Genomic DNA, 25,765 nt, shown 5'->3' with positions numbered 1-25,765 from the left:
AGGCTCCGAGGCCCCGCGCCCCCGCCTCCCCGCCCCCGGCCCGATCGGCAGTCATCGCGGGCAGGCGGCGCTGCGCCCGGGTGCGGCTCATCGCCGGCGGCGGCGCGGCCGGGAGGTGCGGGGCTCCGCGCCGGCGGGACGCGGGGCGCTGCTGCTCGCAGGAGCCTCCAGGTGGGCGCCGGGCGGGCCGCGGCCGCCGTCGCGCCCCTTCTCGCTTCCTGGGCCCCGGCTCTGCGCGCTTCCCTCCTCGGGACTTCGACTCTCCGCCCGAGGTCGCTCCCCCCCGCCTCGGGCTCGGCCCCGCGGAGCCCGCGGGGTCTCCGCCCGAGGTCTCTGCGCCTCGCGCCCGGCCTGCGACTCCACACCCGCGTCTCCGCTGCGCCCTCCCTCCGCCCGACGTCTCGGTCTCGGTGGCACGGGCCGCGCCTCCCGTTGCCGTCGCTGCCGCGGGCTTTGTCTCTCCCAGCCCGGGGGCCCCGGCGGCTCGGCGCTTTCGGGCTCTCGGTCCGGGGCGCCGTCGTTCTCCGCCTCTCCCGGCGCGAGCCCCCGGCGGCGTCCGACCCTGCGGGGGCCACGCCTCGGAGCCCGGGCGCCCGCGTCCGGCCGCTTTCCGCGCGTCTTCCCGGCCCCGGCCCCTCGCTGGGCGCCTCCGTCTCTCCAGGTTCTCCCTCAGTGTCTCTGTCCCCGCTCTCTGCCTTCTTCTCTCCCGGGCTTCTCTCCTCTCCGTGTCTCGGGCTGTCTCTCGTCTACCGCTGTGTCTCTGGCTCTGCGTCTGCCTTTCTCAGGGTTTCTCTTGGGCCTCTGCCTCTCGGTGTCTCTGATCTCTCTCTCTTTCGTTCTCCATCTCCGTGTCTCTCTGTCTGTCTCGTCTCCCCCGGGTTTTCTCTGCCCGCATCAGTGTGTCTCTGTCAGTCTCGGATTTTCGTTGTCTCTGTCGCCCCAGGGCACTCGCTCCGTAGGCAGCGTCGGTCGGTATCTCTCGCTCTCGCTCGGCCCATCTCTCTGTCTCCCCCAGACTCTGTCTCTGTCCCCCTCGTCCCTGTCCGATCCCCAGAACACTCAGGGCCCCACTCTGGCCGCGTTCGCCGGTGTCTCCCCCGCGGCGGAGCCCATCTCGTTTTCTCAGAATCGGGGTTTTGTTCTCAGACGAACGAATCCGGATCCGAGCGCACCGAACCGAGGGTCCCAGATCGGGCGCGACGCAGACCTCGCCCGCGGAGCCCCCGGGAGAGGGGGCGGGGGGCGCGCGGAGCAGGAGCGACGGGACAGGGGCGGTAAAGGCCGAGGCGCGGGCCGCGCGGGCCGCATCCCAGTGCGGGCTGCTCAGGGCGCTCGAATGGGTGACCTGCAACGGGCGGCCTCGCCCAGGGCGCGGTAACGGGGGGGCGGGCAGCGCCGTGGGGGCGCCGACCCCGCGGGCCCCCGGGTCTGCCGCGCTGCCGGTCGCGTCCCGCCCGCGTGACCCTCTCCTCCGTCCGCAGGTGGACGCCGCGGGCATGGACTATTCGTACGACGAGGACCTGGATGAGCTGTGCCCCGTGTGCGGGGACAAGGTGTCCGGCTACCACTACGGGCTGCTCACATGCGAGAGCTGCAAGGTGAGCGCGCGGCGGGCGGCGGGCCGGCCGGGCTAGGCTCTCGGAGGGCGGGCGAGCGGCCGCGGCGCGGGGACAAGCCCTGTCGGGCCCGGGGACAGGGACGCGGGGCCTGGCCGCCTCCCGCGCTGACTCCGCTCTCCCCTAGGGCTTCTTCAAGCGCACGGTGCAGAACAACAAGCACTACACGTGCACCGAGAGCCAGAGCTGCAAGATCGACAAGACGCAGCGCAAGCGCTGTCCCTTCTGCCGCTTCCAGAAGTGCCTGACGGTGGGGATGCGCCTGGAAGGTGGGCGCGCGGCGCGGCGGCCTCCCACCGCTGACCCCTGACAGCGGGGCTCGGGGGTGCGGGGGGGGGTGGAAGGGGTGAGAGGAGGGCTCCCGCGGCCTTCCTCAAGTTTCTGGAGCCGCCTGTTGGCCCCTCACGTGACGGGAGGGCCGGATCTCTGCGGGGTGAGGGGTGAGGAGTGGCTCCGCCTGGTGAGGGGATGCGGGCAGGCTCAGCGGGCTTGGGTCCGAAAGTGAACACCAGGGAGATGACCCTCTCTCCAGCCTCCGAGAGGGTGTGCTGCACCGGGCAGACCTCCTCCCTCTGCAAGGAGACCTACAACACCCCCGCTGACGCCCAACATCCGCAGGGGCCAGGGCGTTTAATACCTTTTCGAGACAGAGTTCAAGTCCCAGTGCCACCAGGCACAGGCTGATTGACCCTGGGCCATTTCCTTAACCTCCTGAGCGGCGGATTCCCCATCTGAAGAGTGGACCTAACAGTAGTGTCTTCCTCCTTGAGTCAGTGTGAGGGAATTGTGTGAAACCCTAGCACATAGGAACTGCCATTATTATCATTGTTTATGTTATTATCTGTCCATCATCACAGCCGTCATTCATCCAGCCCACCCATCTGTTTGGCCATCCAAAAGTTCGCTCAGGTCGTTCGCTTGGTGGGTGAAAGTCCTTCCACCATGTTCTTGGGAGGGCCCTGAGAGGGCGAGGGAAGGGGGGACAATTGGTCCCAGAGGACCCAGGCCCATCCCCGCCTTCCCACCCCCGTCCTCCCACCTCTCAGCCCAGAGGGGAGGAAAACCTCAAACTTTCTGAGGGTGGACAGTCGTAGGCTTCCACCCTGCTGGCCCCAGCCGGGCTGTGCGCCGAGCACGCAGCTGTTGGCTAAAGTTTTAAACAGTGCAGAAGGCCCCTAGTGGCTCTGGGAGCCGCTGACCCCAAGTCCTGCCACCTAGAGGAAGGACTCCTAGATGAGAGGGGAATGTCCCCATCTCCCCAGCTCCAGGTCCTTCCCGGCCAGGGGAGCTAGTTGTCACAAGTGATGGAGCGGAGGGAGCAGAGCTGGGCTCTCCACGCCTACAGCAGGAAGACCGGCTGAACGGACCTCCAGGATGCCTCCCCTCCTGGGCACCACCCTCTCCCTCCTGCTCTCTCCCTTCTCCTAGAGCTCAGGGTGGGGTCCTGTCTGAGCAGGGGCTGGGGCCACACTGCAGCTGCAGAGATGCACCTGTTGGGTCTGGCTGGTGACACATTCTTGGCCAGGCGGAGGGACATCTGGTCGGCCAGGGAGGTCCCTTCTCCCAGCTCGGAACCCGGGCCAGCCCTAAACTCCGCTTCATATTTGAAGGCACTGGGGAAAGCCCGAGTCATTTTGCAGTAGGGGTTCGACAGAGTCGGGCAGTGAGTCAAGAAGCATCTGGACACCGGGGACTGGGCTGGATGCTGTGAGCAAGGCTGTGACGAGGGCCTGCTTCCTGCCACCATCTCCCTGCTCGGCCTTGTACTAGGCACCTGAACCCGTTGCTGAGTCCCCAGAAACTCTCAGCCTGGGTCACATGGCATGATACCACTCAGCAGGATGAGAGTGGACAAGAGGCAGGACATCTGGGGCAAGGACAGTGCATTCTGCCTAGATGAATCCAGGAACACTTCTGGAGGTGGTGACCCTAGGGCTGGGTGTTTGGCAGGCATGAGAAAAGGAAAGGGTTTGAGGCAGAAAGAATATCAAAGGCGGGGTGGAGGAAGAAGGAGACGTGCCAAGCGGAGGAGCAGGGAGATAAGGTGGCGTGGAAAGAACATGGGCTCTTGTAAAGGGTGATCTAGGAGGTAAACAGGGCCTTGAATGCCAGGCTAAGGAGACTGACTTCATCTGTGGGCAGTGGGAGCCATAAAAAGGTACTGAGTGGGGGAAGTGACACAGTTTGGGAAAGATCTGTGAGTGTGGCTTTATGGCAGGTGGCTTGGGGGGGCTGGGACTGACCCTCTGCTTCTGCCCGCAGCTGTGCGTGCTGACCGAATGCGGGGTGGCCGGAACAAGTTTGGGCCCATGTACAAACGAGACCGTGCCCTGAAGCAGCAGAAGAAGGCACAGATTCGAGCCAATGGCTTTAAGCTGGAGACAGGCCCCCCAATGGGGGTGCCTCCCCCACCCCCTCCGCCTCCGGACTACATGCTGTCCCCTGGCCTGCACGTGCCTGAGCCCAAGGGCCTGGCCTCTGGTCCAGCTGCTGGGCCACTGGGCGACTTTGGGGCTCCAGCACTGCCCATGGCCGTGCCCAGCACCCACGGGCCACTGGCCGGCTACCTCTATCCCACCTTCTCTGGCCGTGCCATCAAGTCTGAGTACCCAGAGCCCTATGCTAGCCCCCCGCAGCCTGGGCCACCCTATGGCTACCCAGAGCCCTTCTCCGGAGGGCCTGGTGTGCCCGAGCTCATCCTGCAGCTGCTGCAGCTGGAGCCAGATGCGGACCAGGTGCGGGCACGCATTGTGGGCTGCCTGCAGGAGCCAGCCAAAGGCCGCCCTGACCAGCCTGCGCCCTTCAGCCTCCTGTGCAGGATGGCTGACCAGACCTTCATCTCCATCGTGGACTGGGCACGCAGGTGCATGGTCTTCAAGGAGCTGGAGGTGAGTCCGTCCTCCCGCCTGGCTGGCCGCTGGGTCTGGGGTGTCCTCTTGGCTCCCAAGCCTCAGTCCCAGTTACCCCTTGGATGGAGCTGTCCTGCCCACAGGCTGCAGGCAGCATCGGGGCACAGGGAGGCCTTGCTGGGGACACTGAGGAGTGTTTCTGGGCCATCACAGCCTTCCTTGCCCCTCGCTCCCTCTCCCTCACCCCTCCTGCTCTCTTTTCTTCTCTGTTTCTTGAGCCTCTATTTGTCACAGACTGTGCTTCTTTATCTCCGCCTCTGCCTCTTTCTCTTGTCCCTCTCTCCCTGGTGTGCTCTCTCTCTGCGTCTCTGTTTCTCCAGCCCTCTAGGTCTCTACTCCTTTCTCATCTGGTCAGGGTCTCCGTAGGCATTTATCTCTCTTCCTCTGAGACCCTGAGCTCCCCCAGAGGACTAGCTGAGTCTTTTGGAGGCTGTCTCTGGCTGCCCCAGCCCGGTGTTGAGAAGAGGACACAACTGATCCTGTCCTCCCATTTGGAGAGGCCACCAATCCCTGCCAGCCTCAAATGTCATAGGTGGGGGTCTTAGTGTCTCAGTGTTTGGAATGCTTGTGGACGTCCTCCTTCCCAGCTAAGGTGAAAGGTCCTGCTGTCCCTGCATCTCTTGTGCATGATGGTTGGTCTCGTGTGTGTGTGTGTGTCCATGTGTCTGTGTGTGCAGCGGGGACTAGGTGGGGGATTGTGGGGCCTGTCACTGATCTTCCCAAAGGAGCCAGTCTTCCTCTTTTGCAAGGCTTCCCTTCCCCTGGATTGAAGTACCTGCAGCTAAAGTAAGCAAGAAAGCCACAGGGGAAACTGAGGCCAGATAGGGAAGAACTTCCCAGCCCTCCTGCCTGGCGGTTTGAAGGGCCCAAGGCCTGGGATCTGCCCCTCTGGTGCCCTGGCTCCCTGTGAACGGGGTGCTCTGCCAACCTCTGAGGCCCCTTGAGCCCAGGCCTGGCCCAGCCCTCCTCGTTGGCCTGGGCACAGACCCGTCTTTAGTCCAGGCTGGTCGCTGTTTGGCTTTCCCCGGCTGGCCTCCCTGGCTGTTCCGGGGCTGGATGTAAACAGCAGGGCCTGCTGCCCTCCCTGCCGGGGCCACTGCAGCCTTGGGCAGCATTGTCAGCGCTGACGCCTGGGCTTCCTCCAGGGGCATATGGCCGGATGGGCCGGGGGCACTGCCTGCCTGGGCTGGGCACGGGCGGGGTAAGACAGAAGGTGGGCGCTGCGAGCCCTTGAGGCATCGTGGGGCTGGGGCCTGGGTTACCCTGGGAGTCAAGAGTTGGTGATGATGATTCCTGCTTCGACGATGGGGGCTCTGGGGATGTGCCCTGTATCTGCCGCAGGGTGGGACTTCTCACCCATGCCCCCTCTCTAGGCCAACCTCATGGATGAGATGAGAGGCAGGGCCTTGAACAATCCCATCTGCCTTTCACTCCTGGCTGGAGGCCCTGGTTGGGGATGAGGATCCCAGGACCCTTGGGTTGGTTGCCAGCTTCCCCTCCACACTTCCCATGAGCTCCCAGTGTGGAGGGGAGGAGGAGCAGAGCATTCCTGGCTTTCCAGAACCCTGGATCCAGGGGCAGGGCACTTCCTCTGGCTGCCTTCCTAGTCTCTTGGGGTTTTTCACGCAGGATGGGAAGTGCTTTTGTCCCAGCTTTGCTGAGTGTTTTTTCCTGCTTCTGGCTTCTCTGTGGTCCAAACCTTCCTGCTTCCCCTTCCCAGAATCTCTGATTCGAGCCCAGGAATATGAACCATGATCACCATCCTCTGTAAAGGAGCCTTGCAGATAAGTACCAGCCCAGCCCTTAGAGGGCCTCCTCATCAGCCATGTGGAACTTCTTTCCTACTGGTCCGGCAAGCCCTGGCTGGTGTCTGTTTGCAAAGCCAGAGGTGGGGAAGCAGAAAAACGGGAATGGTGCTGAGTGACTCTGTTCTCCCTTCTGGGTGACCATTCACCAACCCCCTCCCCCCCGCCTCCAGGCAGAATACATCTTGGGAGACAGAGTGGGGAGCTCTCTAGCTCTGAGAGTGGGGCACTTAGGCTGGGCAGTGGGGACCTTGGAATGAATTGGACCCAGGAGGCAGCCAGGCTATTGGAGGAGACAGACAGCACACAGATGAGGCCAATGCAGGCCGCCCAGGGCTCTGGGAGCGATGGAAGGGGGCCAGTGGGGCCCAGCAGCAGCGCAAATGGCTCTATTTAAGGAAATCAGGGGTTTCTTTGATCTCTGCCTTTCCAGAAAGCAGTCTGAGAAGGTTAAGGACATTCCAGGAAGGGGGGACAGCATAGGGAAAGGCCTAGAAATGTGAAAAGGTGTCTTGTGTCAGGGAGTTTCAGGTGGTCTTCTGTGCCCAGAGAGGTTGGCAGGGTCAGAAGCAGAGCTTGGACCAGGAGCCAGGGCTGGTGGGGGGCCACCCCATCCTGGGGCAGGGAAGGCTCCTACCACAGAGCCTGAACTTTCCCTAGAGGCCACTCAGCCCCCTGTGATGCTGATGACATCTCACCGCCGAGGGCCAGGCCTGGGGTCTTTGCTGAGCTGCCAGAGATGCTGTGAGCCTGGGTGCCCTCTTGGGGTTCTCCTCCTCCATTCTCTCTACCGGCTTAGATGTCCCTCTGTCTCTGTTTTTCATCTCACCCAATCGCGGTGTGTTGGAGTTGACAGTGACAGAGAAGTTAATAACAAAGGCCAGGGTCGGAGAAGCGTGTGTTCAAGTTCCGGCTCCATCAGCTCTGCCACCTACCACGGGAGTGACTGTGGGCAAGGGACTGCTCCTCTGTGCCGCGGTTTCCTCGTCTATAAAATGCGGGGGGTTGACATGACATCAGCCCACAATGCGTGCCCGCACCTCGGGCGAGGGTTTAGTGAGCCTGGAGGGGCCGGGAGTCCCGCACAGGGCGCAGCACACAGGAGCGCTTGGGAGGCTGCAGGGTAGCTCCTTTCCTTCCTGTCCCCTCCGCTGCTGTCCCCTGTAATCTCTACTTGCAGGAGGTACTCGGGCCAGGCCGGGAGGGCTGAGAATGCATAGGCCGTCCGCATGCTCCTCTGGGCACCAGGGCTCTGGGAGAAGCTGCGCGGCCACCTTGCCCTGGGCTTAGAAACCAACTGTGGAGCAGCGTGGTGGCAGAGACCCCTGTCCCCGCTCCGGCTCTGCTCGGTGGAGGGTAGTGTGTCGGCCCAGGCAGTCAGCCTCCCTGGACAGTTCCCAGGAAGGACAGGCCGGGAGGACGCCAGATAGGAATCAGGGAGGGGGAGGTGAGGGCCAAGAGTGCCTAATGACCCATCTTGACATCACTTCACCCTCAACATCCAGCTCGGAGGCCCCCGACTGGCAACAGATTGAACTGCTCAGATATATGGTTTCATTTAAACAGCAGTAACTCTGTCAGTCCCGGGCTGACAAACGATGGCCTGCCGACCACTCGGCCGGGAGAGCGCCGCGGCCGGCCCGTGGCATGTCAGCTCCCGGAGAATTACAGAGCCCGCTGGCCTTCGGCTGCCAGACGGATCAGACCCCAGGGGGCTCCGGAGGGGGGTCCTGCTGGGAGGGAGGTCAGCCCAGCACCCATAAATACCCCTTCTCCAGGGCAGGCTGCAAAGTGTCAAGGCTCTGGGGAGATTGATGGCAGACCGGCAGGAGGGGTGGGCGGCTGGTGGCTGGGCAGACAGGCCAGGCCGGCAAGGGACCCCAGGGCCAGGATGGCACATGTCCTTGTTCCCCGGGTGCCAGGGAGGTCCGAGGGCAGAGGAGGAACCTTTGCTTCAGGAGAAAGCTAAGGAGGGTGAAAACCACCCTCTTTGGTTAAGTGAGCCTCTTAGCCACCTGCTTTCCTGTGGAGAGGGCTGGCAGCTAGGGCCTTCTGGTTTTCTTTGAAATAAAAAGAGGTGTGTGTGTGTGTGTGTGTGTGTGTGTGTGCGCACGCGCTCTCATCTGTGTGGGCAGTGTTTTGGAGTTTGGTGTCTTTATGTGTCCATCTGTCCATCTAGAGGAAGAGCAAGTGAAGAGTCCGTTCGGCTGGGGGTAGATGGGAACCTCAGCTGGGGCAGCATCTGCAGGACAGTCCACCATGGGCCCACAGAGCCTTTCACAACGGACACCCCTGTGCTCATATGTCTTCTCTAACCAAAAGAGGGAGGATTTATTTTTCCAGTTTCTCAGAACAGAAAATCAGGGCGGAGGAGGATATTTGGCTGAGTGGGGACTCAAACAGAGGGCACAGGGCACCAGGGCTTAGCCAATATTGCATCTCTCTGCCCTGCCGCCCCTATCAGCCCCGTGGGCAGGGCTGCCCCCACTCCTGGGGTCTGAGGTCTGGGTACAGAGTCTGCTGCACCCAGGGCTTGGCCAGCCGGGTCACTGTGACCCCTCTTGCTTTCTGCCCGAAGCTCAGCCTGCTTATCTCCTAATTCTCCCCCTTATCTCTCACTCTTCCACCTCCCCACCCCCCTGTTCCTTCAAGCCAGGCCCAAGGGCCCCGATGGGGGGTGGACAGAGCCCAGCCCCGCACATCCTCCCTCCCGCCCTGCCTCCATCTGGGTCGCCCAGGGTAGGCCATCGACTCTCGGTAGGCACCTTCTACTCGGGCCTTGGGACTTCCTGGGGACCTCCAGCAGCCTGGCCCTATCAGGGGCTTCTGGTTACCTTAGGCAAGCCTCTGTCTCCTTATCTGTAACATGGGCAGAATGTTGATAGGACAGGGTGAGGCCGGGGCGGGTGTGCTGTGAGTGGGCCCGGTCGCAGGTGCTCACGGAGCCTTGCCTCCCTCCTCGGAAACTGGTGGGGAGGCCTCCTGCCCGTGGTTCTTCAGGGATTGGCCACTTCCTGAGGAGAGATAGGAGAGATGTCTCTGTGATTCAGCCTTGCCCGGGCCTTAATCTCTCCTGGCCCCTCCAATCCAGGGCTAGCTGTGGCTGAGCCTAGGGCCCCAGCTGGGCTTCTTGCTCTGACAGGAGCTGGGCTCTAGGAAGCACTTTCTACCAGGAGAGAAAGGCATGAGGTGAGCAAGGGAAGATGGGGGGCTGGGGACTCAGAGCAGGACAGAGACAGGCCCTCCCTCTTGTTCTCAGCCACCGTGGGCCGGGGAAAGAGTGGGCAGGTGAGGCTGAAGGAAGCCTGACTGTGTGTTTGGCTGCTCACTGGCTCTCGGTACGCTTGTTCTCGCCCTGCCCTCCGTGGGCCTGAGGATGGGCCCCAGGCTGCCCCCAGGGGAGGGGGGAAGCAAGGGGAGGAGGGGGGAGACAGGTCGCAGGCTGCCCCCAGGGGAGGGGGGAAGCGAGGGGAGGAGGGGGGAGACAGGTCCCAGGCTGCCCCCAGGGGAGGGAGGAAGCTAGGGGAGGGGGGCGGAGACAGGTCCCAGGCTGCCCCCAGGGGAGGGGGGAAGTGAGGGGAGGAGGGGGGAGACAGGTCCTAGGCTGCCCCCAGGGGAGGGGGGAATCGAGGGGAGGAGGGGGGAGACAGGTCCCAGGCTGTCCCCAGGGGAGGGGGGAAGTGAGGGGAGGAGGGGGGAGACAGGTCCCAGGCTGCCCCCAGGGGAGGGGGGAAGCGAGGGGAGGAGGGGGGAGACAGGTCCCAGGCTGCCCCCAGGGGAGGGGGGAAGCGAGGGGAGGAGGGGGGAGACAGGTCCCAGGCTGCCCCCAGGGGAGGTGGGAAGTGAGGGGAGGAGGGGGGAGACAGGTCCCAGGCTGCCCCCAAGGGAGGGGGGAAGCGAGGGGAGGAGGGGGCTCCTACCCCCAAGAAGAGAGAGCTAGTCATTGGGCGTTGCCAGTTTCCCTCAGGCCAGGGGCTGCCTGGATCTCTCTGGCCCCTGGGTTGGGGGTAGTTCCTCTGTGCTCCTCTGTGCTCCCTGTGCCTGTCTTGGGAGCACATATCTGTTCATCAGTTGCTCACCGACCCCTCCTCCGGGAGCCCAGCGATGGGCTGGACACCAGCCCTGCCTTCCCAGACCCCAGAGGTACTGGGGGAGGCAGAGGCATGAATTGGCGCCATCAGATGTGGCAGGTGCCACAGCCAGAGGATGGTGAGGGCGCCGTGGAAGGAGGAGGGATTGGGGAGAGCTTCACGGGGGAGGTAACGAGCATGCCTGGGTGACCGCGCTGGGTCCTCTTCCATCCCTGGCAGTTTAGAGCACGGATCTGGAACCAGATGGAGCAGTGTGACCTCGGGCAAGTTACTTGACTGCTGGGGGTGTCTTCTCTTCATAGACTGGGGATAGCAACTGTCCCAGCCTTCTGGGGTCATGGAACTGCAGCACAGCGCCTAGTAGCTGTCATAGTTTGCACTCATCACGGGGCAGGCCCAGGAAGGTGCCCAGGAAGTACCTGCTGGGCAGATGGCGGCCGGCGAATGAGCCGCAGGTGCTGGGAGGGACTGGTGTCCATATCGTGTCTCCCTAGGCTGACCTGCAGTGCCCCGGGCAGTTCCGAACACCCAGGACACTGTAGAGGGTTGTGGACTGAGAAGGCCAACCGTGGCTCTGGCCTGGCTCTACCTCTTTGTGATCCCAGGAGAGTCCCTCGCCTTCTCTGGGCAGGAGATTTTCATCTAAACAATAGAGGTTTTGGCCAGAGGATCTCTGAGGGCCCTTCTGGCTCTGGCATCCCACAGTCCCGAGTCCCACTCGCCATGGTCACGAGCGTCCACTCTAGCTGTACTAGAATGTTGTGACCCTCCGGGGCGGAAGGACACCCCCCACAGGGGCAGTCCCTGTCCTTGCACTGGGTGCCCCACTTTGCCCACTTCACAGATGAGAGAATCGAGGCTCAGAGGGCTATAGAACTTGCTTAAGGTCATACACCTTGTAGGAACAGAGCCGGGGCCTAAAGCCAGGCCTGTCTGAGTTCTGAGCACCTCCACTGGACCTTTTTTTTTTATTTTTATTTTTTGCTCGATCCCTGCAGATAGGCACAAAGGGCACGGAGAGGGGAAGCGGCTTGCCCAGGTCACATATCCAAGCGAGCCTTGGAATCGTGAGCTGGGAGGGGGAGGGGTGAGAGGAAGGTCCCTGGCTGCAGCTGGCTGGACCCTAGCCCCACACGTGCCTCTTCCCTCCAGGTGGCCGACCAGATGACACTACTGCAGAACTGCTGGAGTGAGCTGCTAGTATTTGACCACGTCTACCGCCAGATCCAACACGGCAAGGAGGGCAGCATCCTGCTGGTCACCGGGCAGGAGGTGACCAGACCCTACTGTGCCCTGTGCCATGCCCTAAAGGGTGCTTCCAAAATTCTGAGCCCAGAAGAGGTCCTAGGCCTCTCCAGGGCTGGCCCTGGGCACCCCAGTGTCAGCCCTTCCCCAAGTTCATGCCCGACCTCCCTCTGACCAGCCCTGGCCCTGGCCTTGACAAGTGCCAGCCCCTAGGAAGCAGCTCAGGGATGTGGAGAGAGTCGGGGAACCTCTTGGAGGAGGTGGTGGTGGCCCTGGGTCTTGAAAGAACAAATAGGGGTCGGTCAGGTCATAAAAGGTGGTGGGGGGCATTCCCACCCCCATCACAGCAGAGGGGACAGCATGGATGAAGGCGCACAGGAGGATGTTTAGAACTGCTGAGTTACCAGAGGCTGCCGGTGTGTGGGTTTGGGGGGCCAAGAGCCCTGTGGGGTGAGAGGTAAGGCTGGGGACAGACCCTAAATCCTGAGTGGATGAAGGAATGGGCGAAGGAATTTGGGCCCCCCGCCCCGCCCCAGAGCAGGGAATTAGAAGCCCTAGGATAGGAGCTGGGAACTCCTGAAATCAAGCAGGGAGCCACAGGAGAGTTTTAAGTGAGGAAGGGCTCATCCAGGTTGTATTTGAGGAAACACACAGAGGGGGTGGGGTGGGGGGTGAGGAAGTCGAGGCCATTGTGGAATGCTGGGGCCCTGGGAGGGGGCAGTTGAAGGAGGAGGACCCCCAACTGAGGGAGGAGGTGTGGGAGAAACGGAGGGAAGGAGGGAGAGCAAGAAGAGAGGCTGATGCCAGGGTCTAGGCTGGTGGGGGGAGCATCGGTCCTGAGGGGGAGACAGGAGGAAGAGTGGTTGACAGGTGCTCTGGGGGTGGGGGTTGGAGGCTGAGGCCCTGCTCCGCATCCCCTATCTCCAACCCAGGCCCTTGGTCCTTGTGCTCCGTTCTCACCCTGGGTGTCTCAGGGCATCCAGGGCCCGGGAGTGCTGGTCCCAAGGGTGTGACTTGGAGGCCACCTGTGAATGCAGATAGGAGAGTCCGAGGTATGAGCGTGTTCGTGTTGGCCTATGTCAACATGCGGCCGAAGTCTCTGAGGCCATATCTCGCCACACTTAAGCATGTGGTTGTTGAGATCTGCCTGTCACCACGTGTGGGAACTCACACATGGGTGCGTGTCTGTCGCGTTACCTTGTGAGGTGACCATACACGGGCCTGTGTGTGTGTGTGTGTGTGTATGTGTGTGTGTGTTCACTTCATGAAATGCGTGGACCGCCCTGTGAGCGTGTCCATGGGTGTGTGAGACCGGGAGCTGAGGTGTGGTCACATCCCCAGCCTGGGTGTCCACGGGTGGGCGTGTGGGGCCCTGGGCAGTCCCGTGGCCGTGTGCACGTGGATGCGGGCAGACCAGCTCCGACCCCGCCCCACACCCAGCACGACGTGGCGTTCGCAGCGGATGCCAGGGCGCCTGGCAGCAGCCGTTTGCGTGAGAAGGACCCTTCAGCTGTCCCTCTGCACCCAGCTGCCCAGGGCCCGCTCGGGGGCCGCAGCGCGAGGCACCCTGGGGAGGCGGGGCGCTCGCTGTGGCGCTCGGAGATGCTGCCCCCCCCATCCCCCCCCAGCCTCCTCCCGCCCCCGGTCCCTAATCAGAGCCCCCCCCCCCCCCCCCCCCCCCCCCGGCGCCCTCGGCCCCGCGCCGCTGACGCTGCCGCCCGCCCGCGCAGGTGGAGCTGAGCACGGTGGCCGCCCAGGCGGGCTCCCTGCTGCACGGCCTGGTCCTGCGGGCGCAGGAGCTGGTGCTGCAGCTGCTGGCCCTGCAGCTGGACCGCCAGGAGTTCGTCTGCCTCAAATTCCTCATCCTCTTCAGCCTCGGTGAGTGCGCCCTGCCCGGCCTGGGGCGGCGAGGGGGGGGACGTGGTGGGCCGGCGCGGTGGGGCGCTGCCCCGGGGGCTCCGCTGGGCAGGGACTGGGCCTGCGGTGAGTGAGGGTAGGAGGGGACAGGCCTGGCTCTGAAAATGGCGGGTGTTTCCTCTCTGGGCCTCAGTTTCTCTGTTGGGAAGTACAGAGGACCAAGACAGTGTCTAAGATTTGCCCTCTGTGGGACGAAGGACTCCCGAGAATTCGGTAAATTCCCGGCTGGAAGCCCCAGAAAAGTGCCCAGGTCACCTCCGGAAAAACGCCTGTGTGATTTCGGGAGCTTCTGTTCCCTGGCTCCCATCCTGGGGTCCCTGTTTTCCCGGTTCCCTGCTCTAGGGGGGCCCAAATTCTGACTCTGGGCTCCCCACTCATTCATTCACTCGTGTACTCGTTCTGCAAACATCTGCTCGGCATCTGCACTCTGCAAGGCACTGCGGACACAGGTGAACAAAAAAGATCCCCGGTCCGTATTGTCATGGAGCCATCCTTCTCTCCAGGGAGAGACAATAAGCGTAATATGATTAGTAAGCTATAGAAATGAGTGAAATGATTAGTAAAATGTACAGCCTGGAAGAATGTGAGCAGGGCCAAGGAGGAAAGTAAAGCAGGGAAGTGGCAGAGGGTGAGCCCAGTCCACCAGCCCCACTCCCCGAGTCAGGGGTCTCCCTCTCATTGCCCTCCTGACGCACCCAGCCCGTCCCGCTCCAGCCTCCACCCTCCTCGGGGCTCTCCTCAGGCTGGCCTCCTGTCCTCCCTCACCTAGCGAGCCATCTGTGCCTTCCCCGGGTCCAGCAATGCTGTGAACATGAACGTGTCCTTGCTGCCAGGTGGCTCCCAGTCCGGTATAGGCCTCCACCTAGTGCTGCCAGGGCGGGGACAGAGATGGGGGACCTGGAGTGGGGAACAAGAGCTTTGCCTAGAAGGCTTCCTGGAAGAGGGACATCTGAGCAGGGCCTTGGAAGATGAGTAGGAGTTTGCTGGAAGGATAAATCTTTTGGCAGAGATGTAGATGGGATGGCAGGTCAGAACAGAAGGGCATGAATGCCTCATCACTTGGAGAGGGAGCAGGATTCGGATGTCGTCTTTGTGGTAGATGACCTCATAGCCCCAGTCTGGCAAGGGAGCGCCTGCCTGAGAGTGGGAAGAGCTGGGCGGGATGGGGGGTAATTAATGAAGAGTTGACCATGGGAAGCCCAGGCCTCAGGCTATGGCCATGTGACTGGGTGCCTGGGCCAGTCTCCTGACTCCCGCACAGCAGGCTGGTAGCTGGAGGGCTTCTATGCAAGGCTACGAGGCTTGGTAGGGGACAACCCTGGTGCGTCGTCGAGACAGAATCTTGGGCAGCCAGTTAGGAGATGTGGCCTGGAGCCCGTGGAGGGACCTCAGGGGCCCAGGCCGGGCTGGCTTCAGCTGGGGGAAGCTCCCTCCTTCTTCCCTCCAGTGGTACCCGCCTCCCAACCTTGTGTCTGTGAGCTGTCAGGCTCTGGGAACTGGCTCAGGCCAAAGCCATGGTGGTGTGTGGTTTGGGGGTGTGGAGACTCCAGGAGTTATGTGCATGGTCGTGCCTTTGCATTTGTGCCTTTGTTTTCACACATGTGCAGACTATGAACTTTCACAGGCTTTTTACATGTCACGTTGTAGAAACAATCTGTATGTAATTGGGGAGTGATGCGAGATTTGGAGACATGAAGGATTTGGAGCGCACATAGAATTGGAGTGTGGGGCCCGTGATGGTCAGGGTGGTTTCTTGACATGACCCCCATCAAGAGGTCTCCAGGGAGGCCCAGAGGAGGGGTGGGTGGAAGGTGGGCTGCCAGCCACCAGCCTTCTTGGCCAGGCCTCCCCGTAGAGCAGGTGCCATGTTTTGGCTTTCTAGACCCTCCCAGGGCCCGAGGCACAACCCTGTAGCCCCTGCCCCTCTTCCAACAAAGCCCTGGGCTCTGGGGACTGCCAGGCCCAGTACAGCTCTGGCCTCCAGCAGGCGATAAATCCAGGACTTCTCCTTGTATGGGGCGTAAGGATAGCAGAGCCGAGCCCAGCCCTCTTCCCCCGCTCCGGGTGAGTGGCCATGCTCCGAAGCCTCAGTGCCGGCCCCTCCTTCTTGCTAGTCTTCCTCCTGTTTGCCAGAGTGGGTAGCTGGGGCCTGAGAGACAGGGACTCTCTCCAGTGCTTGGCTGGCATAGGCTGGAGGGGCCGGATGCAGGAGAGAGAGAGCGTGCATATATATGCGTGTGTGTTCACACGTGTGAGGCAGGGAGGGACAGTGGTTAGGAATGGCGCCTAGGGACGGACCGCCTGCATTCTAAATGCGGACTCTCTCTCTGGCTGTGTGCCCTTGAGCAAGTCACTCCCCTCTCTGAGCCTCTATTTTCCCATTTGTAAGATGACCATCATAATAATCTTTAATTCGCTATGAGGATTTCATGAGGGAATTCCCCCAAAGTGCTCAGTGCACGGTCTGGCCCCTTGGAATGTGCATCGGTGTTGTTTCTCTCCATCATTACCACCAGTGAGCAAATGAGCAAATGAATGAATGAAGTGAATGAATGATCAAGTCAGTCTCTGTCTTAATGGCTTCTGTGTCTGGCACGTGCCTTATCGCAGGGAGGCGGGTCTGGCCGAGTTGGGTGGGGGGACGTCCAGCCCAGCAGGTTAGAAACTAGCTCTAGTGAGGCCGAGTCTGGGAGGGGAGGAGGAGGAGGCCCCTATGCCGGCGCCTGCCTGGGCTCCTGGGAGAACAGTAAGACAGGAGGCCAGGTGAGGTACAGGGGCTGTTGGGTGACAGGTTCCAGGTTCCAGGAGGAGCCTGAGCAGGCCAGTGTGATCAGGGTTGGACCAAAGAGAAGAAACCACCCACACCTAAGATATCAAGGAAGGCTTCTTGGAGGAGGGGCCTCTGAGCTGGGCCTTGCAGTATGAGTAGGAGTGTTCTAGGTGAAACAAAGCAAGCGGCAGCAAAGGGCTGTGCAAAGGGATGGGGAATCCTGGAAGTCTGCTGTGGTTGTGGGTCAGGGAGGGGCTGAGCTGAGGAAGGCCTCGAATGCCAGGCCAAGGACCTTGACCCTTCCCTTGGGAAGGCTTTTCAGCTGGAGTAACATGATCACATTTGCATTTTAGCAAGGTCCTTCTAGCTGCAGCATGGGAGAAGGATGGCAGGTGGCAGCCCATAGCCCTGCAAGAGGCTAGCCCCGGGGCTGGAGTGAAGTGGGCAAGTTTGGGCAAGATGAGGGGGAAGATCTGCCCAGAGTCTGGAAGGGTGATAGGGCTCTCCCATGTTCCCTGCCGCCAGGCCCCAAGAATAGGTCCCCAAGGGATCTGGAGCCCAGAGAGGGACGGCCACTTGCCCTTGGACCTCCAGCTGGCACGCTGGGCATCACCTCCTTGGGCTGGGCAGCCTCATGCCCTGTGATGACTGTCTCCCCACTCCCCCCACCCCATCGCCTGCAGCCCCCTCAGCGCCTCCTGCCCGCCTGCCTCCGCAGAAGGGTGCCATTTGGTGTCTAAATAGCCGTCTCCCTGCAGGCGTGGAGGCAGGTAAGGAGGTTTAATTAAAATTAGTGCCTCTCTCCTGGCAATCGCAGTGTTTATGAAGATGGGCCCGGCTGGCATTGTTCCGGAGAGGACTTAATCGAAGCTTAATGGATTGACCTAACATTCGATTTCCTGACTCCCATTGAGGCGGCCGCCGCAGCATTCCCTTAAGCGTTTGCAATTTACCCACTGCTCCGCGCCAACAAAAGGCGGCCTGAATAGCAGCCCCACTCGAGGGGCCATTGTGCGCGGGGGCGCCTGCCTGAGTCACCGCTATTGGGACAACATTCTTTATGCCTCGCTGGAATGAAAGGATTATTCAAATATTCAATTAAACCGTGAAAAGGGGGCTTTTCTGAGAACCTGGGGGCCCCCAGCTCCGCAGCGCTAGCAGGCTGCTCTCCGAGGTGGGGGTGCCATCTCCCAGCCCCCTCCCGCCTCCCACCTCCAGGATTGCTGGAGCTGAGCAGGCTGGGGGGACACGCCGGGCTTTTCTCCCCCATGCCCATCTCCAGCCTGCGGTGTCCAGGGGCCCAGAGCTCGGCAACACAGATCAGGTCCGGTTCTTGGGCACCCTGTGAGGTGGAGATTCGTCTGCCCCCATTTTGCAGATGACGGGAAACAGCTCAGGGGAAGGGCCTTGCCCAAGGTCACCCAGTTGGTGGTGGAGCTGGGATTTGAACCCCCGACATATTAAGGGGGCACCTCCAGGTCTGTGTGTCCCCTGCTCCCGTGTCCAACGGAAGAAAAGCATGGTGTTCATGCTCTGTCACACCCGTTATCCCCCACAAGCTTCACGACAGTCCCTTTGGGGGGGGTGTGTGCAGGGAGGTGGGAGAGGGGCCATGACTTGACAGTGGTCTCCTCCAGGGTGAGGAGGAAGAGGAGTCTGGAGTCCAGAGTGGCCCCGGAAACCTAGGATCCCAGGGGTGGGGGCCCTTGGACAGGACTCCTGGATTGGACGAAACAAAGTTTTCATGTCCTGTCTCTCAGGAATTGACGTCCAAGCCTGACCCCGCCTGTGCTTACCCACCGGGCTTTGGAGCCAGGAGACCTGGATTTGCATCCAGACTCTGGCACCTGCTGGGTGTCCCAGGCACACCCCACTGTCCCTGCGCCTGGGGGATGCCCTTTCCCGCCTGCCTGGGTGTCTGTGGGGATTAACTGAGCCATGCACGATGCCCGGCGGGTACCTGGGAAACTGGGTGCGCCTACACTATAGTCATCAGGGCTTAACTGGTGACTGCTTCCTCCCCCCAGCCCTGTAGCCCACCGCATGGGGGCGGCGGGGGTCTCCAGTCTGCAGAGAGCTGAGAGATCCAGAGAGCTGCTAAGAGTGGGGGCTGTCCCTGAGCGCTGTCCTTGTTCCGTACCCACCCCCTGCACTCCACCCCATTGTCCCTGGTACGGCGCTGCGGTGCTCTGGAGAACAGTAAATCCTGGTAAAGCCAAGGCTCTGGTCCTCCCAGCCCCCTCCCACTCCTGCCTCTACTGCAGCATCCTAGCCCATCCTCCTCCACTCCCAGCTGTTTCCTCTGGGCCCTCTTACTGCTGTGTGGCCTTGAGCTGGTCCCTACTCTTCTCTGGACCCCCAGCCTCCTACAGTGCATTGCCAGAAGGCAATGTCAGGAGAATTGCCCAGCCTGGGCTGGAGGTAGAGGGCAGGGGGCAGTGGGGAGAGGTGGGGGTGGGAGGTGAAGGTAGACAGGACCCTATAGGATGAAAAGAGGTTGGGACAGGGATGGGGTCAGTAGTCACCTCTTGTGCCTAGGAGGCCAGCTTCGGAGAGGGTGGGGGCTTCCTGTGACCTTTGAGTGTGTCTGGAGTAGTCCAGGCTAAGGAGCAGGGCTGCAATGCACAGTTGAACAGGTTGTTCACTGCACAAGGGCACCTAGGCAGATGATGAATAGGGGCTGACTTCCAGCTTGTATGCCCCTTGCCATACTGTCTCTGTGTACAAGGGGGAACTTTTTCGTAATTGGCACAAAGGTGCCTTAAGGGCTCATGGTGATCCTGGGGGAGGCAAGGAAGAAAATGACCCTGGCTCACTTACTGAAGGGGGGTGAGGGGGCCAGGGGTGGGGGTGGAGGACTGGGGCCAGATCCTGCCATACGCCTTGGGCCCAGCTCAGGTTTCCCTAAATCCAACTTTGGACAACACAGGCCTCAGCAGGCGCACCGGGGGCGGCTGGGGATCAGGGTTGCCAGGAGCATCAAGCCCTCCTGGCGCAGTGGGTGTTAAGAGGGATTAGAAGGGCCAAGGGCTGCACATGCTGGGCTCCAGACTCCCCCGCAGCCACAGAGGGGAAGTGGACGGATGACCACTCCCTGAACCACTGGATGCTATATCGCAGGCCAGGCTGGGCTGGATTTGGGGGTGGGGGACCGGTTCCGTAGATTCCTGCTGAACCTCAACTGCCAGGCAGGGCACCAGCTGGGGGTGCTGCCCAGGAGCTGAGAGACACCTGCCAAGCAGTGATGAGGACCTGAGTGACAAATTGACCCTCTCTGGGTGCCCCTGGGGTCCAGACACCTGGCCCCCAAGCTCTTAGCCCTGCAAGGTGAGCATGCGCCATTCACAGAGGAAGAAGGCCTCGCAGGCCAGGAGGGGCCAGGGCACAAAGCCGCAGCTCCTAACTGGTGGGCCTAGGATTTGAACCCCAATCGGCCTCATTCCAAAGACATTTTATTTTTCATGTCTTCACGGGACCTCCACTGGGCGTGCAGGAAGCACTGGTCACACTCCTCTGTCCCCGGCACAAGTGATCACCGGTCCATGCAGAGCTGACTGCCGTCGTCCCTCCCACAGGCAGCCACGCCTTGACGTTTAACTTGGATTCCCTGTTTGTCCCTGTTCTTACATAATGCGCATGCTTCTGTCCAAGCATTTTTAGTTTATGTAGACGACTTTGCCTTGTGGATCTCATTCTGGATCTTCCTTTTCTGTTTTTTTCCACTGAGCTCTATGCTTTTAAAGATCTGTCTGTTTGCTCTGTGGTATGTCTGCTCCACTGCGTGTGTCTACCTCGCGGGACCCCCTTGGGAGCACCTCCCTAGATGCTGCTTAGTGAGCGTCCTCGTCCCCCACGGCCCCACGAGGGAATCTCCTTGCGGTACTAGAGGCTCTTGATCGGTCACAGGGTAGACCAAAGGAGTGCCTGTCGCTCTCTAGAATAGGGCCACCAGTGCATGAGCCTGGCAGCTGGGAGATGGGACCTTTGCAATCACAGCGTGCCTGCAGCTGATGCTGCTCATGGTGACCACTGTGGGGATGATGGCAACAGGATGGTTTTTGTTTGTTTGTTTGTTTGTTTTAAGTAGGTTCCACGCCCAGCGTGGAGCCCAACGTGGGGCTTGAACTCATGACCCTGAGATCAAGACCTGAACGGAGCTCAAGAGTTGGATGCTTAACTGACTGAGCCACCCAGGTGTCCCCAGGAAGGTTTTGACCCTGGGGCTGGGGATGGTGTTGATCACGGTGGGGTGAGAGTAGGGGTAATAATGGTGACATACTGGCCTTCTTATGTGCCAGACACTGTTCTCCACGCACTTTCCACCGACCAAGTCCCTGAATTCTCCCGACAATCTTGTGAAGTAGGTACTCCTGTCACTGTTTCGCAGGAAATTGAGAAGTTGAATCACATGCCCAGGGAGATAGCTGCTGAGGTTGGGGTGGTTTTGGAGGTGATGGAGGTGTTCCTCGTGACCAGTGGGATAGTGGCAGTGGCAATAATGATGGTGACAGGTAATCGTGCTTGGGTGGGTGATGGTGGCGGCGGCCGTGTTTGGGATACCTGCAGAGAGGTCGGCGTTGGTGACCGCCGCTGACAGTTGGGTGGATGGTGGCGGCGGTGGCCACATGTGGGGGGGACACGGGGCGGTCAATATCGGTGACTGCTGCTGGTGGCCGTGCTCCTCAGCCCCGGTGATGGTGGTTCCGGTGGCGACGGGAGGCCCGGCCATGTCCTTGACGGTGGGAGCGCCCCGTCTTTGGTGCTTCTGGGGGACGTTGGTGTTGGTGTTGCGGGTGACCGCGGCCGATGTGATGGGCCGCTGGTGGTGACAGAGCTCCTCCCTTTGCAGATGTGAAGTTCATGAATAACCACAGCCTGGTGAAGGACGCTCAGGAGAAGGCCAATGCCGCCTTGCTCGATTACACCCTGTGTCACTACCCGCACTGCGGGGACAAGTTCCAGCAGCTGCTGCTATGCTTGGTGGAGGTGCGCGCACTGAGCGTGCAGGCCAGGGAGTACCTGTACCACAAGCACCTGGGCAACGAGATGCCCCGCAACAACCTGCTCATCGAGATGCTGCAAGCCAAGCAGACTTGAGCCTGGGCTGGGTGGGGCCGGGCCTGGGGCCAGGCTGGGGGTCGCAGCCACCCCCACGGCCCTCCAGATGGTTGAGTTTATTCTGCGACCCAGGAGCCCCACCCTGTAAGGCCCTCTGCCCCTGCGCTCTCTGAAGCCCCGTGTTTGGGAAGCTGGGTGAGGGGGGATGGGGCCTGGCTGAGGTAGGGTGGCCCCACGGGCACCTGCCTGCCACTCAGAGGGCCCCAAGAAGGCGGCTGCTAAGCACCCCTCCCCCTCCCCTTGCTCCCAGCTGTCTGTCCTGGAGTCTGGAAGCACAGGTCCAGGGAGCAGGTTCGGGATTCCCTGGTGGGCCTCCACGTCCCTTGGGTCAGAAGTCGTCCCTTTCCCCTCTCCGGGGAACAGAAGCAGAGAGACGTTGAGGGGGCATCAACTGGGGGAGAAGAGAGGGTCTCCAGAACCCCCTCCCAGAGACCAGGAGGGAAGCCCTCTGTTTTGTGAACTAGGAGTCACTGAGTTTGCAAAGTTGGTCAGGCACCGTGGGGCCTAGAGGACACTAGGGGGCGGGTTAGGACCAAGCCCTCCTCCCTAGCCCTTACACCCCATCTGACTTGTGCAGGGGAGAACTCTGACATGCTATCTGAAAAGAATTTCACTACAATCCGCTCTCTCTATCCCTCTCCCATCGGAGGAGAAGTTTCTATCCCTCTGCCACCAGGGAGCTAGAACGTTCTAGCCCCACCCACAGTTGGCCAGCCCAGGCTGGTATGTATCTGCAAAGGCTGTAGTCAAGAGGTTTGTGGGTTTGTGGGTTTGATTTGTTTTTTAATCTAGTACTCTAGATATCTTTGAAAGGTGTGTATGTGGCGGGGCAGGGGATGGATTTGAGGATTGAGGCTGGGACTTGGGGATTAGCCCCAAGTACAGCCCATGGTTTCCCTCCAAACACCCGCATGCCAAGTACCCCATGGGTGGTGTGGGACCGTTGTTTCAATCCAGAGAGGAGTTGTTGCTTGCCCCTCTTTCGATGAACAGCAGGGTGTCCTGTCGGGGCTCGGAGTCTCTGTGTGTAGGAACATGGGTGAACTTGAGGAGGGTGTATGGGTCTCCAGATGGGGGACATTGCTGATAAGCCCCTTCCTCATTGGCCCCATCCCACTGGGTCCCTTGCTGCAAACCCTTGAAGCTGGGTCTTAGCTCCCTGGCCTCCTCCTGCCCTGTGTCCTGAAGGACACTCTCCAGGGCCAGGAGCTAGGGGGAGGCCTTGGCTGTCCTCTGTCCCCGGGCTGGGCATCCACTGTCTTTCCTGCTTTCACGTTGCCATTGCAGCTTGTGCTGAGCCTGCCCAGTTGGAGGTGACTGGGCGTCCATTCTCCCTTGCCTTCCACCGCCCTGTCTCAGTGCCCACCCCTGCCCACTGAAATGTGTGCCCCTGCCAAGGCCAGAGACCCACAGCCCCAAAATGAGAAGTGCCCTTAAGAATCTCCCCAGCCCTTGCAGCCCTGGAATAAATTTTGCAATTAGTTTCCAGCTACCTTTGCCTATTTACATTCTGGGGCCAAAGCAGAACCTCCAAGGTGGGTTTGGGTGGTCTAGGGCTGGGCGATGCTCTGATAGGGATGGACGTGACAGTCAGATAAGCTTTGGTTCAAAACCTGGGACCAGAGTGGGGGTACACCAGGCACGGTTGGGGAGCCTGTGGGCCCCACATCATCCCTGGGACCTTGCCATACCCAGGAGGCCTGGGAGATGCTTGTGTCTTCCTGGGCCTCAGCCGGAGTTCCACCCTGGCCGTGCATCTCAACCGCCATCTTGGGCAGAAGGGAGCAATGATTTCATGAGCACCTACTGTGTGCGGTCCCTTATGTCCCTGTCCCTACGGTAGCCCAGTCAGGCAGGGCTTAGGATCCAGGAGAAGCACTTGGCAGGTGCCCCTCAGTCAGTGATCTGCAGGGGCAGATTCAAACCCGGGTCCTCCTGACTTGGGAGCACCGGCCTTTCCTCTCGGTCCATCTGGTGGCCCCGGGCCTGGCCCCTCTCCCTGAATCTCTTGCCTCCCCCGCTGGGAGGCAGCAGTGAGCGCGGCTGCTTTCTGAGGCGAGCTGCCTCTGCTCTAGATGTTCTCCAGGGCTTCACTGGCTTTGTCCTGTTTTGTTGTCCCATCTGCTCCTCAAAGCCACTTCGGTAGGTGGCAGCTCCAGATTACAAATGAGGAAACTGAGGTCCGGAGGGGTGAAGTGGCCTGTCCAAGGTCCCACATCAAGAAGGGGCAGAGCCATCACACCAACCTCCATCATCCCGACCGACCTGACTAGTTCACCCCTGGGGCCACTCTCGGACCACTTCATGCCTCTGTGCACGACAGAAAAAAGATGCCCCCCCGCCAGGCACACAGCTTGGCAGTGGCTTTTATGCAAAGAAGAAGTGTCCTTTTCCCGCCTGGCACCTTCAGAAGTGAAGCAGATGCTCGGGTTCCTGCCTCTGGGGAGCTTCCAGACTCGCAGGAGGCCTCTCAGTCATTTCGTAATCCTGTGTGATCCATCACATAAGAGCCAGCGAAGAGGAGGAAGGGATTGATTCTGCCCCTGGGGCGACAGGAAGTCTTCTCGGCAGAGGTGTCATCCAAGCTGGGTTTTAAAGGATGTCCAGGGGTTTGCCAGCTAAGACAAGAGTTGGGGGCAGTGTGGGCAGGTGGCTGGGGACCTAAGCGAGGTTATTTGGGCTGGAGAGTAAGAGAGGGGGTGGTGGGAGGAAGGGTATGGAGTAGGAGGAGGGGAGACTGGAAAGGACTCCTTGGTGGCCACTCCTGGACCTCCCCCCCGCACCCCCGCCAGTCCACACGACCACATGATTAGTCGGCGGGGAGGCAGGCCTCCCCTGGAGGTGAGGGGAAGGAGTCAGAGGACACTGCAAATGCAGGCAGGAGAGACCAAGTGGCCGCCCAATTCAGAGCCACCTTCTTGCTTCCCCGTGTCACGGCGCCCCTCCTCCGGCTCCGTGGCAGCAGACAGCCAGGCTGAGTGCCTTGTTCTCTGGAACCTCAGCGGTGGTCCCCAGCCTGGCATCCTCCCTATGGCACTGCTGGGCCTTCCCAGAGCAGGTGGACCGCTGCTGCCTCCCCCACTGCCCAAACCTGCCGGCCTCCGTCTCTGCTGGGGGTCTTCAAAGCCCTACACATCACCTCCTCTACACGGTGGGCTCTGTGTGCCCCCAGTCCCCTGCACATCCTTCTCTGAAGACAGCCGACATTCCTACTATGTGCTGGGCCCAGGGACTAGCACACAAGACTGCACTTACCCTCTTGTTGCCTGTGGGGTGGGGCTTGATGGCCCCCGTTCTGCAGATGAGGGGCTTCAGAAGGTTCGACAGCCCCCGTCCCCAGAATGAAATACCCAGCCCCCTGTCCTTGCCTGATGGGTCAACCCCTGGATAGATTTTGTCCCAGACAAGCCAGGTGGGGCCCAGAGTGGAAGCGACACATAAGGCTATGGGGAGAACTGGGTGCAACTTGTCCCTGGCTGGGTCTCGGGGCTTCTCATGTAACCCTGCCCCGCCTCCACTCACGTGCGCCTCCTCCAGGGAGGCTGCTCTGATACTCCCCGGCTGTGCCACATCCTCTGGCTCCGGCAGCCTCTGGGCCAGCCTGAGGTCAGCAGGACAGTGTTAGCAGTCCCCGGGCCCCTCCTTCGCCTGGCTTCCACCTCAGGACCCACCCTAGTGCCCTAACACATCACCACCGCTGCTCCCCTCGGCCCTGAAACCAGCTCTACCTAAGAAGGGACCCGGACTCCCAGAAGAATCTTGCCCCCTGCCACAGAGTCAGTGGTGGCCGGACCTGGTCCCGTAGCCAGAGTCTGAGTTGGGGTCTCCCCGCAGCATGACCCGTCGTACCTGGAGCCAGTCCCACCTACCCTGATGCCTTCTCTGAGCAGTCTTTTCTGGGTGACTCCACCTCACTGTGACTGCCACCCCTTGGCCCCCAGGCCACCAGCTGGGGAGGCCTTCTCTGAGCCTCAGTTTCTTCCTCTGTTACAACAGGGGCAACGGTGGTCACGGGGCTGAGGTGAGGACGCACAGCTCTAAGGCAATCAAGGGCTCAGTACCAGCCAGGTACACAGTAGGCGCTAATAAGTGTTGGCTGCACCTACCCTGTTAATGAAACTGGGGTTGTCTTGAGTCCCAAAGACAAAGTGGCCGCTTCCCTTGTCCCATCCTCCTCCCAGGGACTCCCCAGGCCAGGGTGACCCCCAGGGAGGAACGGGTCACAGTAGTACTATTTATTACGAGAGCTACCACGGGGCTGTCAGAACTTCCAGGCAGGCGGGCAAGGTGGGGG

At 61.0% G+C, this 25,765-nt stretch overlaps 1 protein-coding gene across 1 annotated transcript; it reads left to right on the top strand.

The window, feature by feature from the left end:
* The first annotated feature begins 1,496 nt into the window (after positions 1-1,496).
* NR5A1 (nuclear receptor subfamily 5 group A member 1) lies at positions 1,497-21,450 on the top strand. The gene is made up of 6 exons (XM_036114595.2): positions 1,497-1,598; positions 1,744-1,885; positions 3,879-4,504; positions 11,574-11,693; positions 13,397-13,544; positions 21,203-21,450. Exons 1-6 carry the CDS (start codon positions 1,497-1,499, stop codon positions 21,448-21,450), a joined length of 1,386 nt encoding a protein of 461 aa, XP_035970488.1.
* The last annotated feature ends 4,315 nt before the right edge of the window (positions 21,451-25,765 follow it).

The sequence above is a fragment of the Halichoerus grypus genome, chromosome 14, assembly GCF_964656455.1.
Source record: "Halichoerus grypus chromosome 14, mHalGry1.hap1.1, whole genome shotgun sequence".
NCBI classification, from domain to species: Eukaryota; Metazoa; Chordata; class Mammalia; order Carnivora; family Phocidae; genus Halichoerus; species Halichoerus grypus.
The sequence above is the reverse complement of the archived record's forward strand: the minus strand, read 5'-3'. Positions and strand labels throughout refer to the sequence as shown.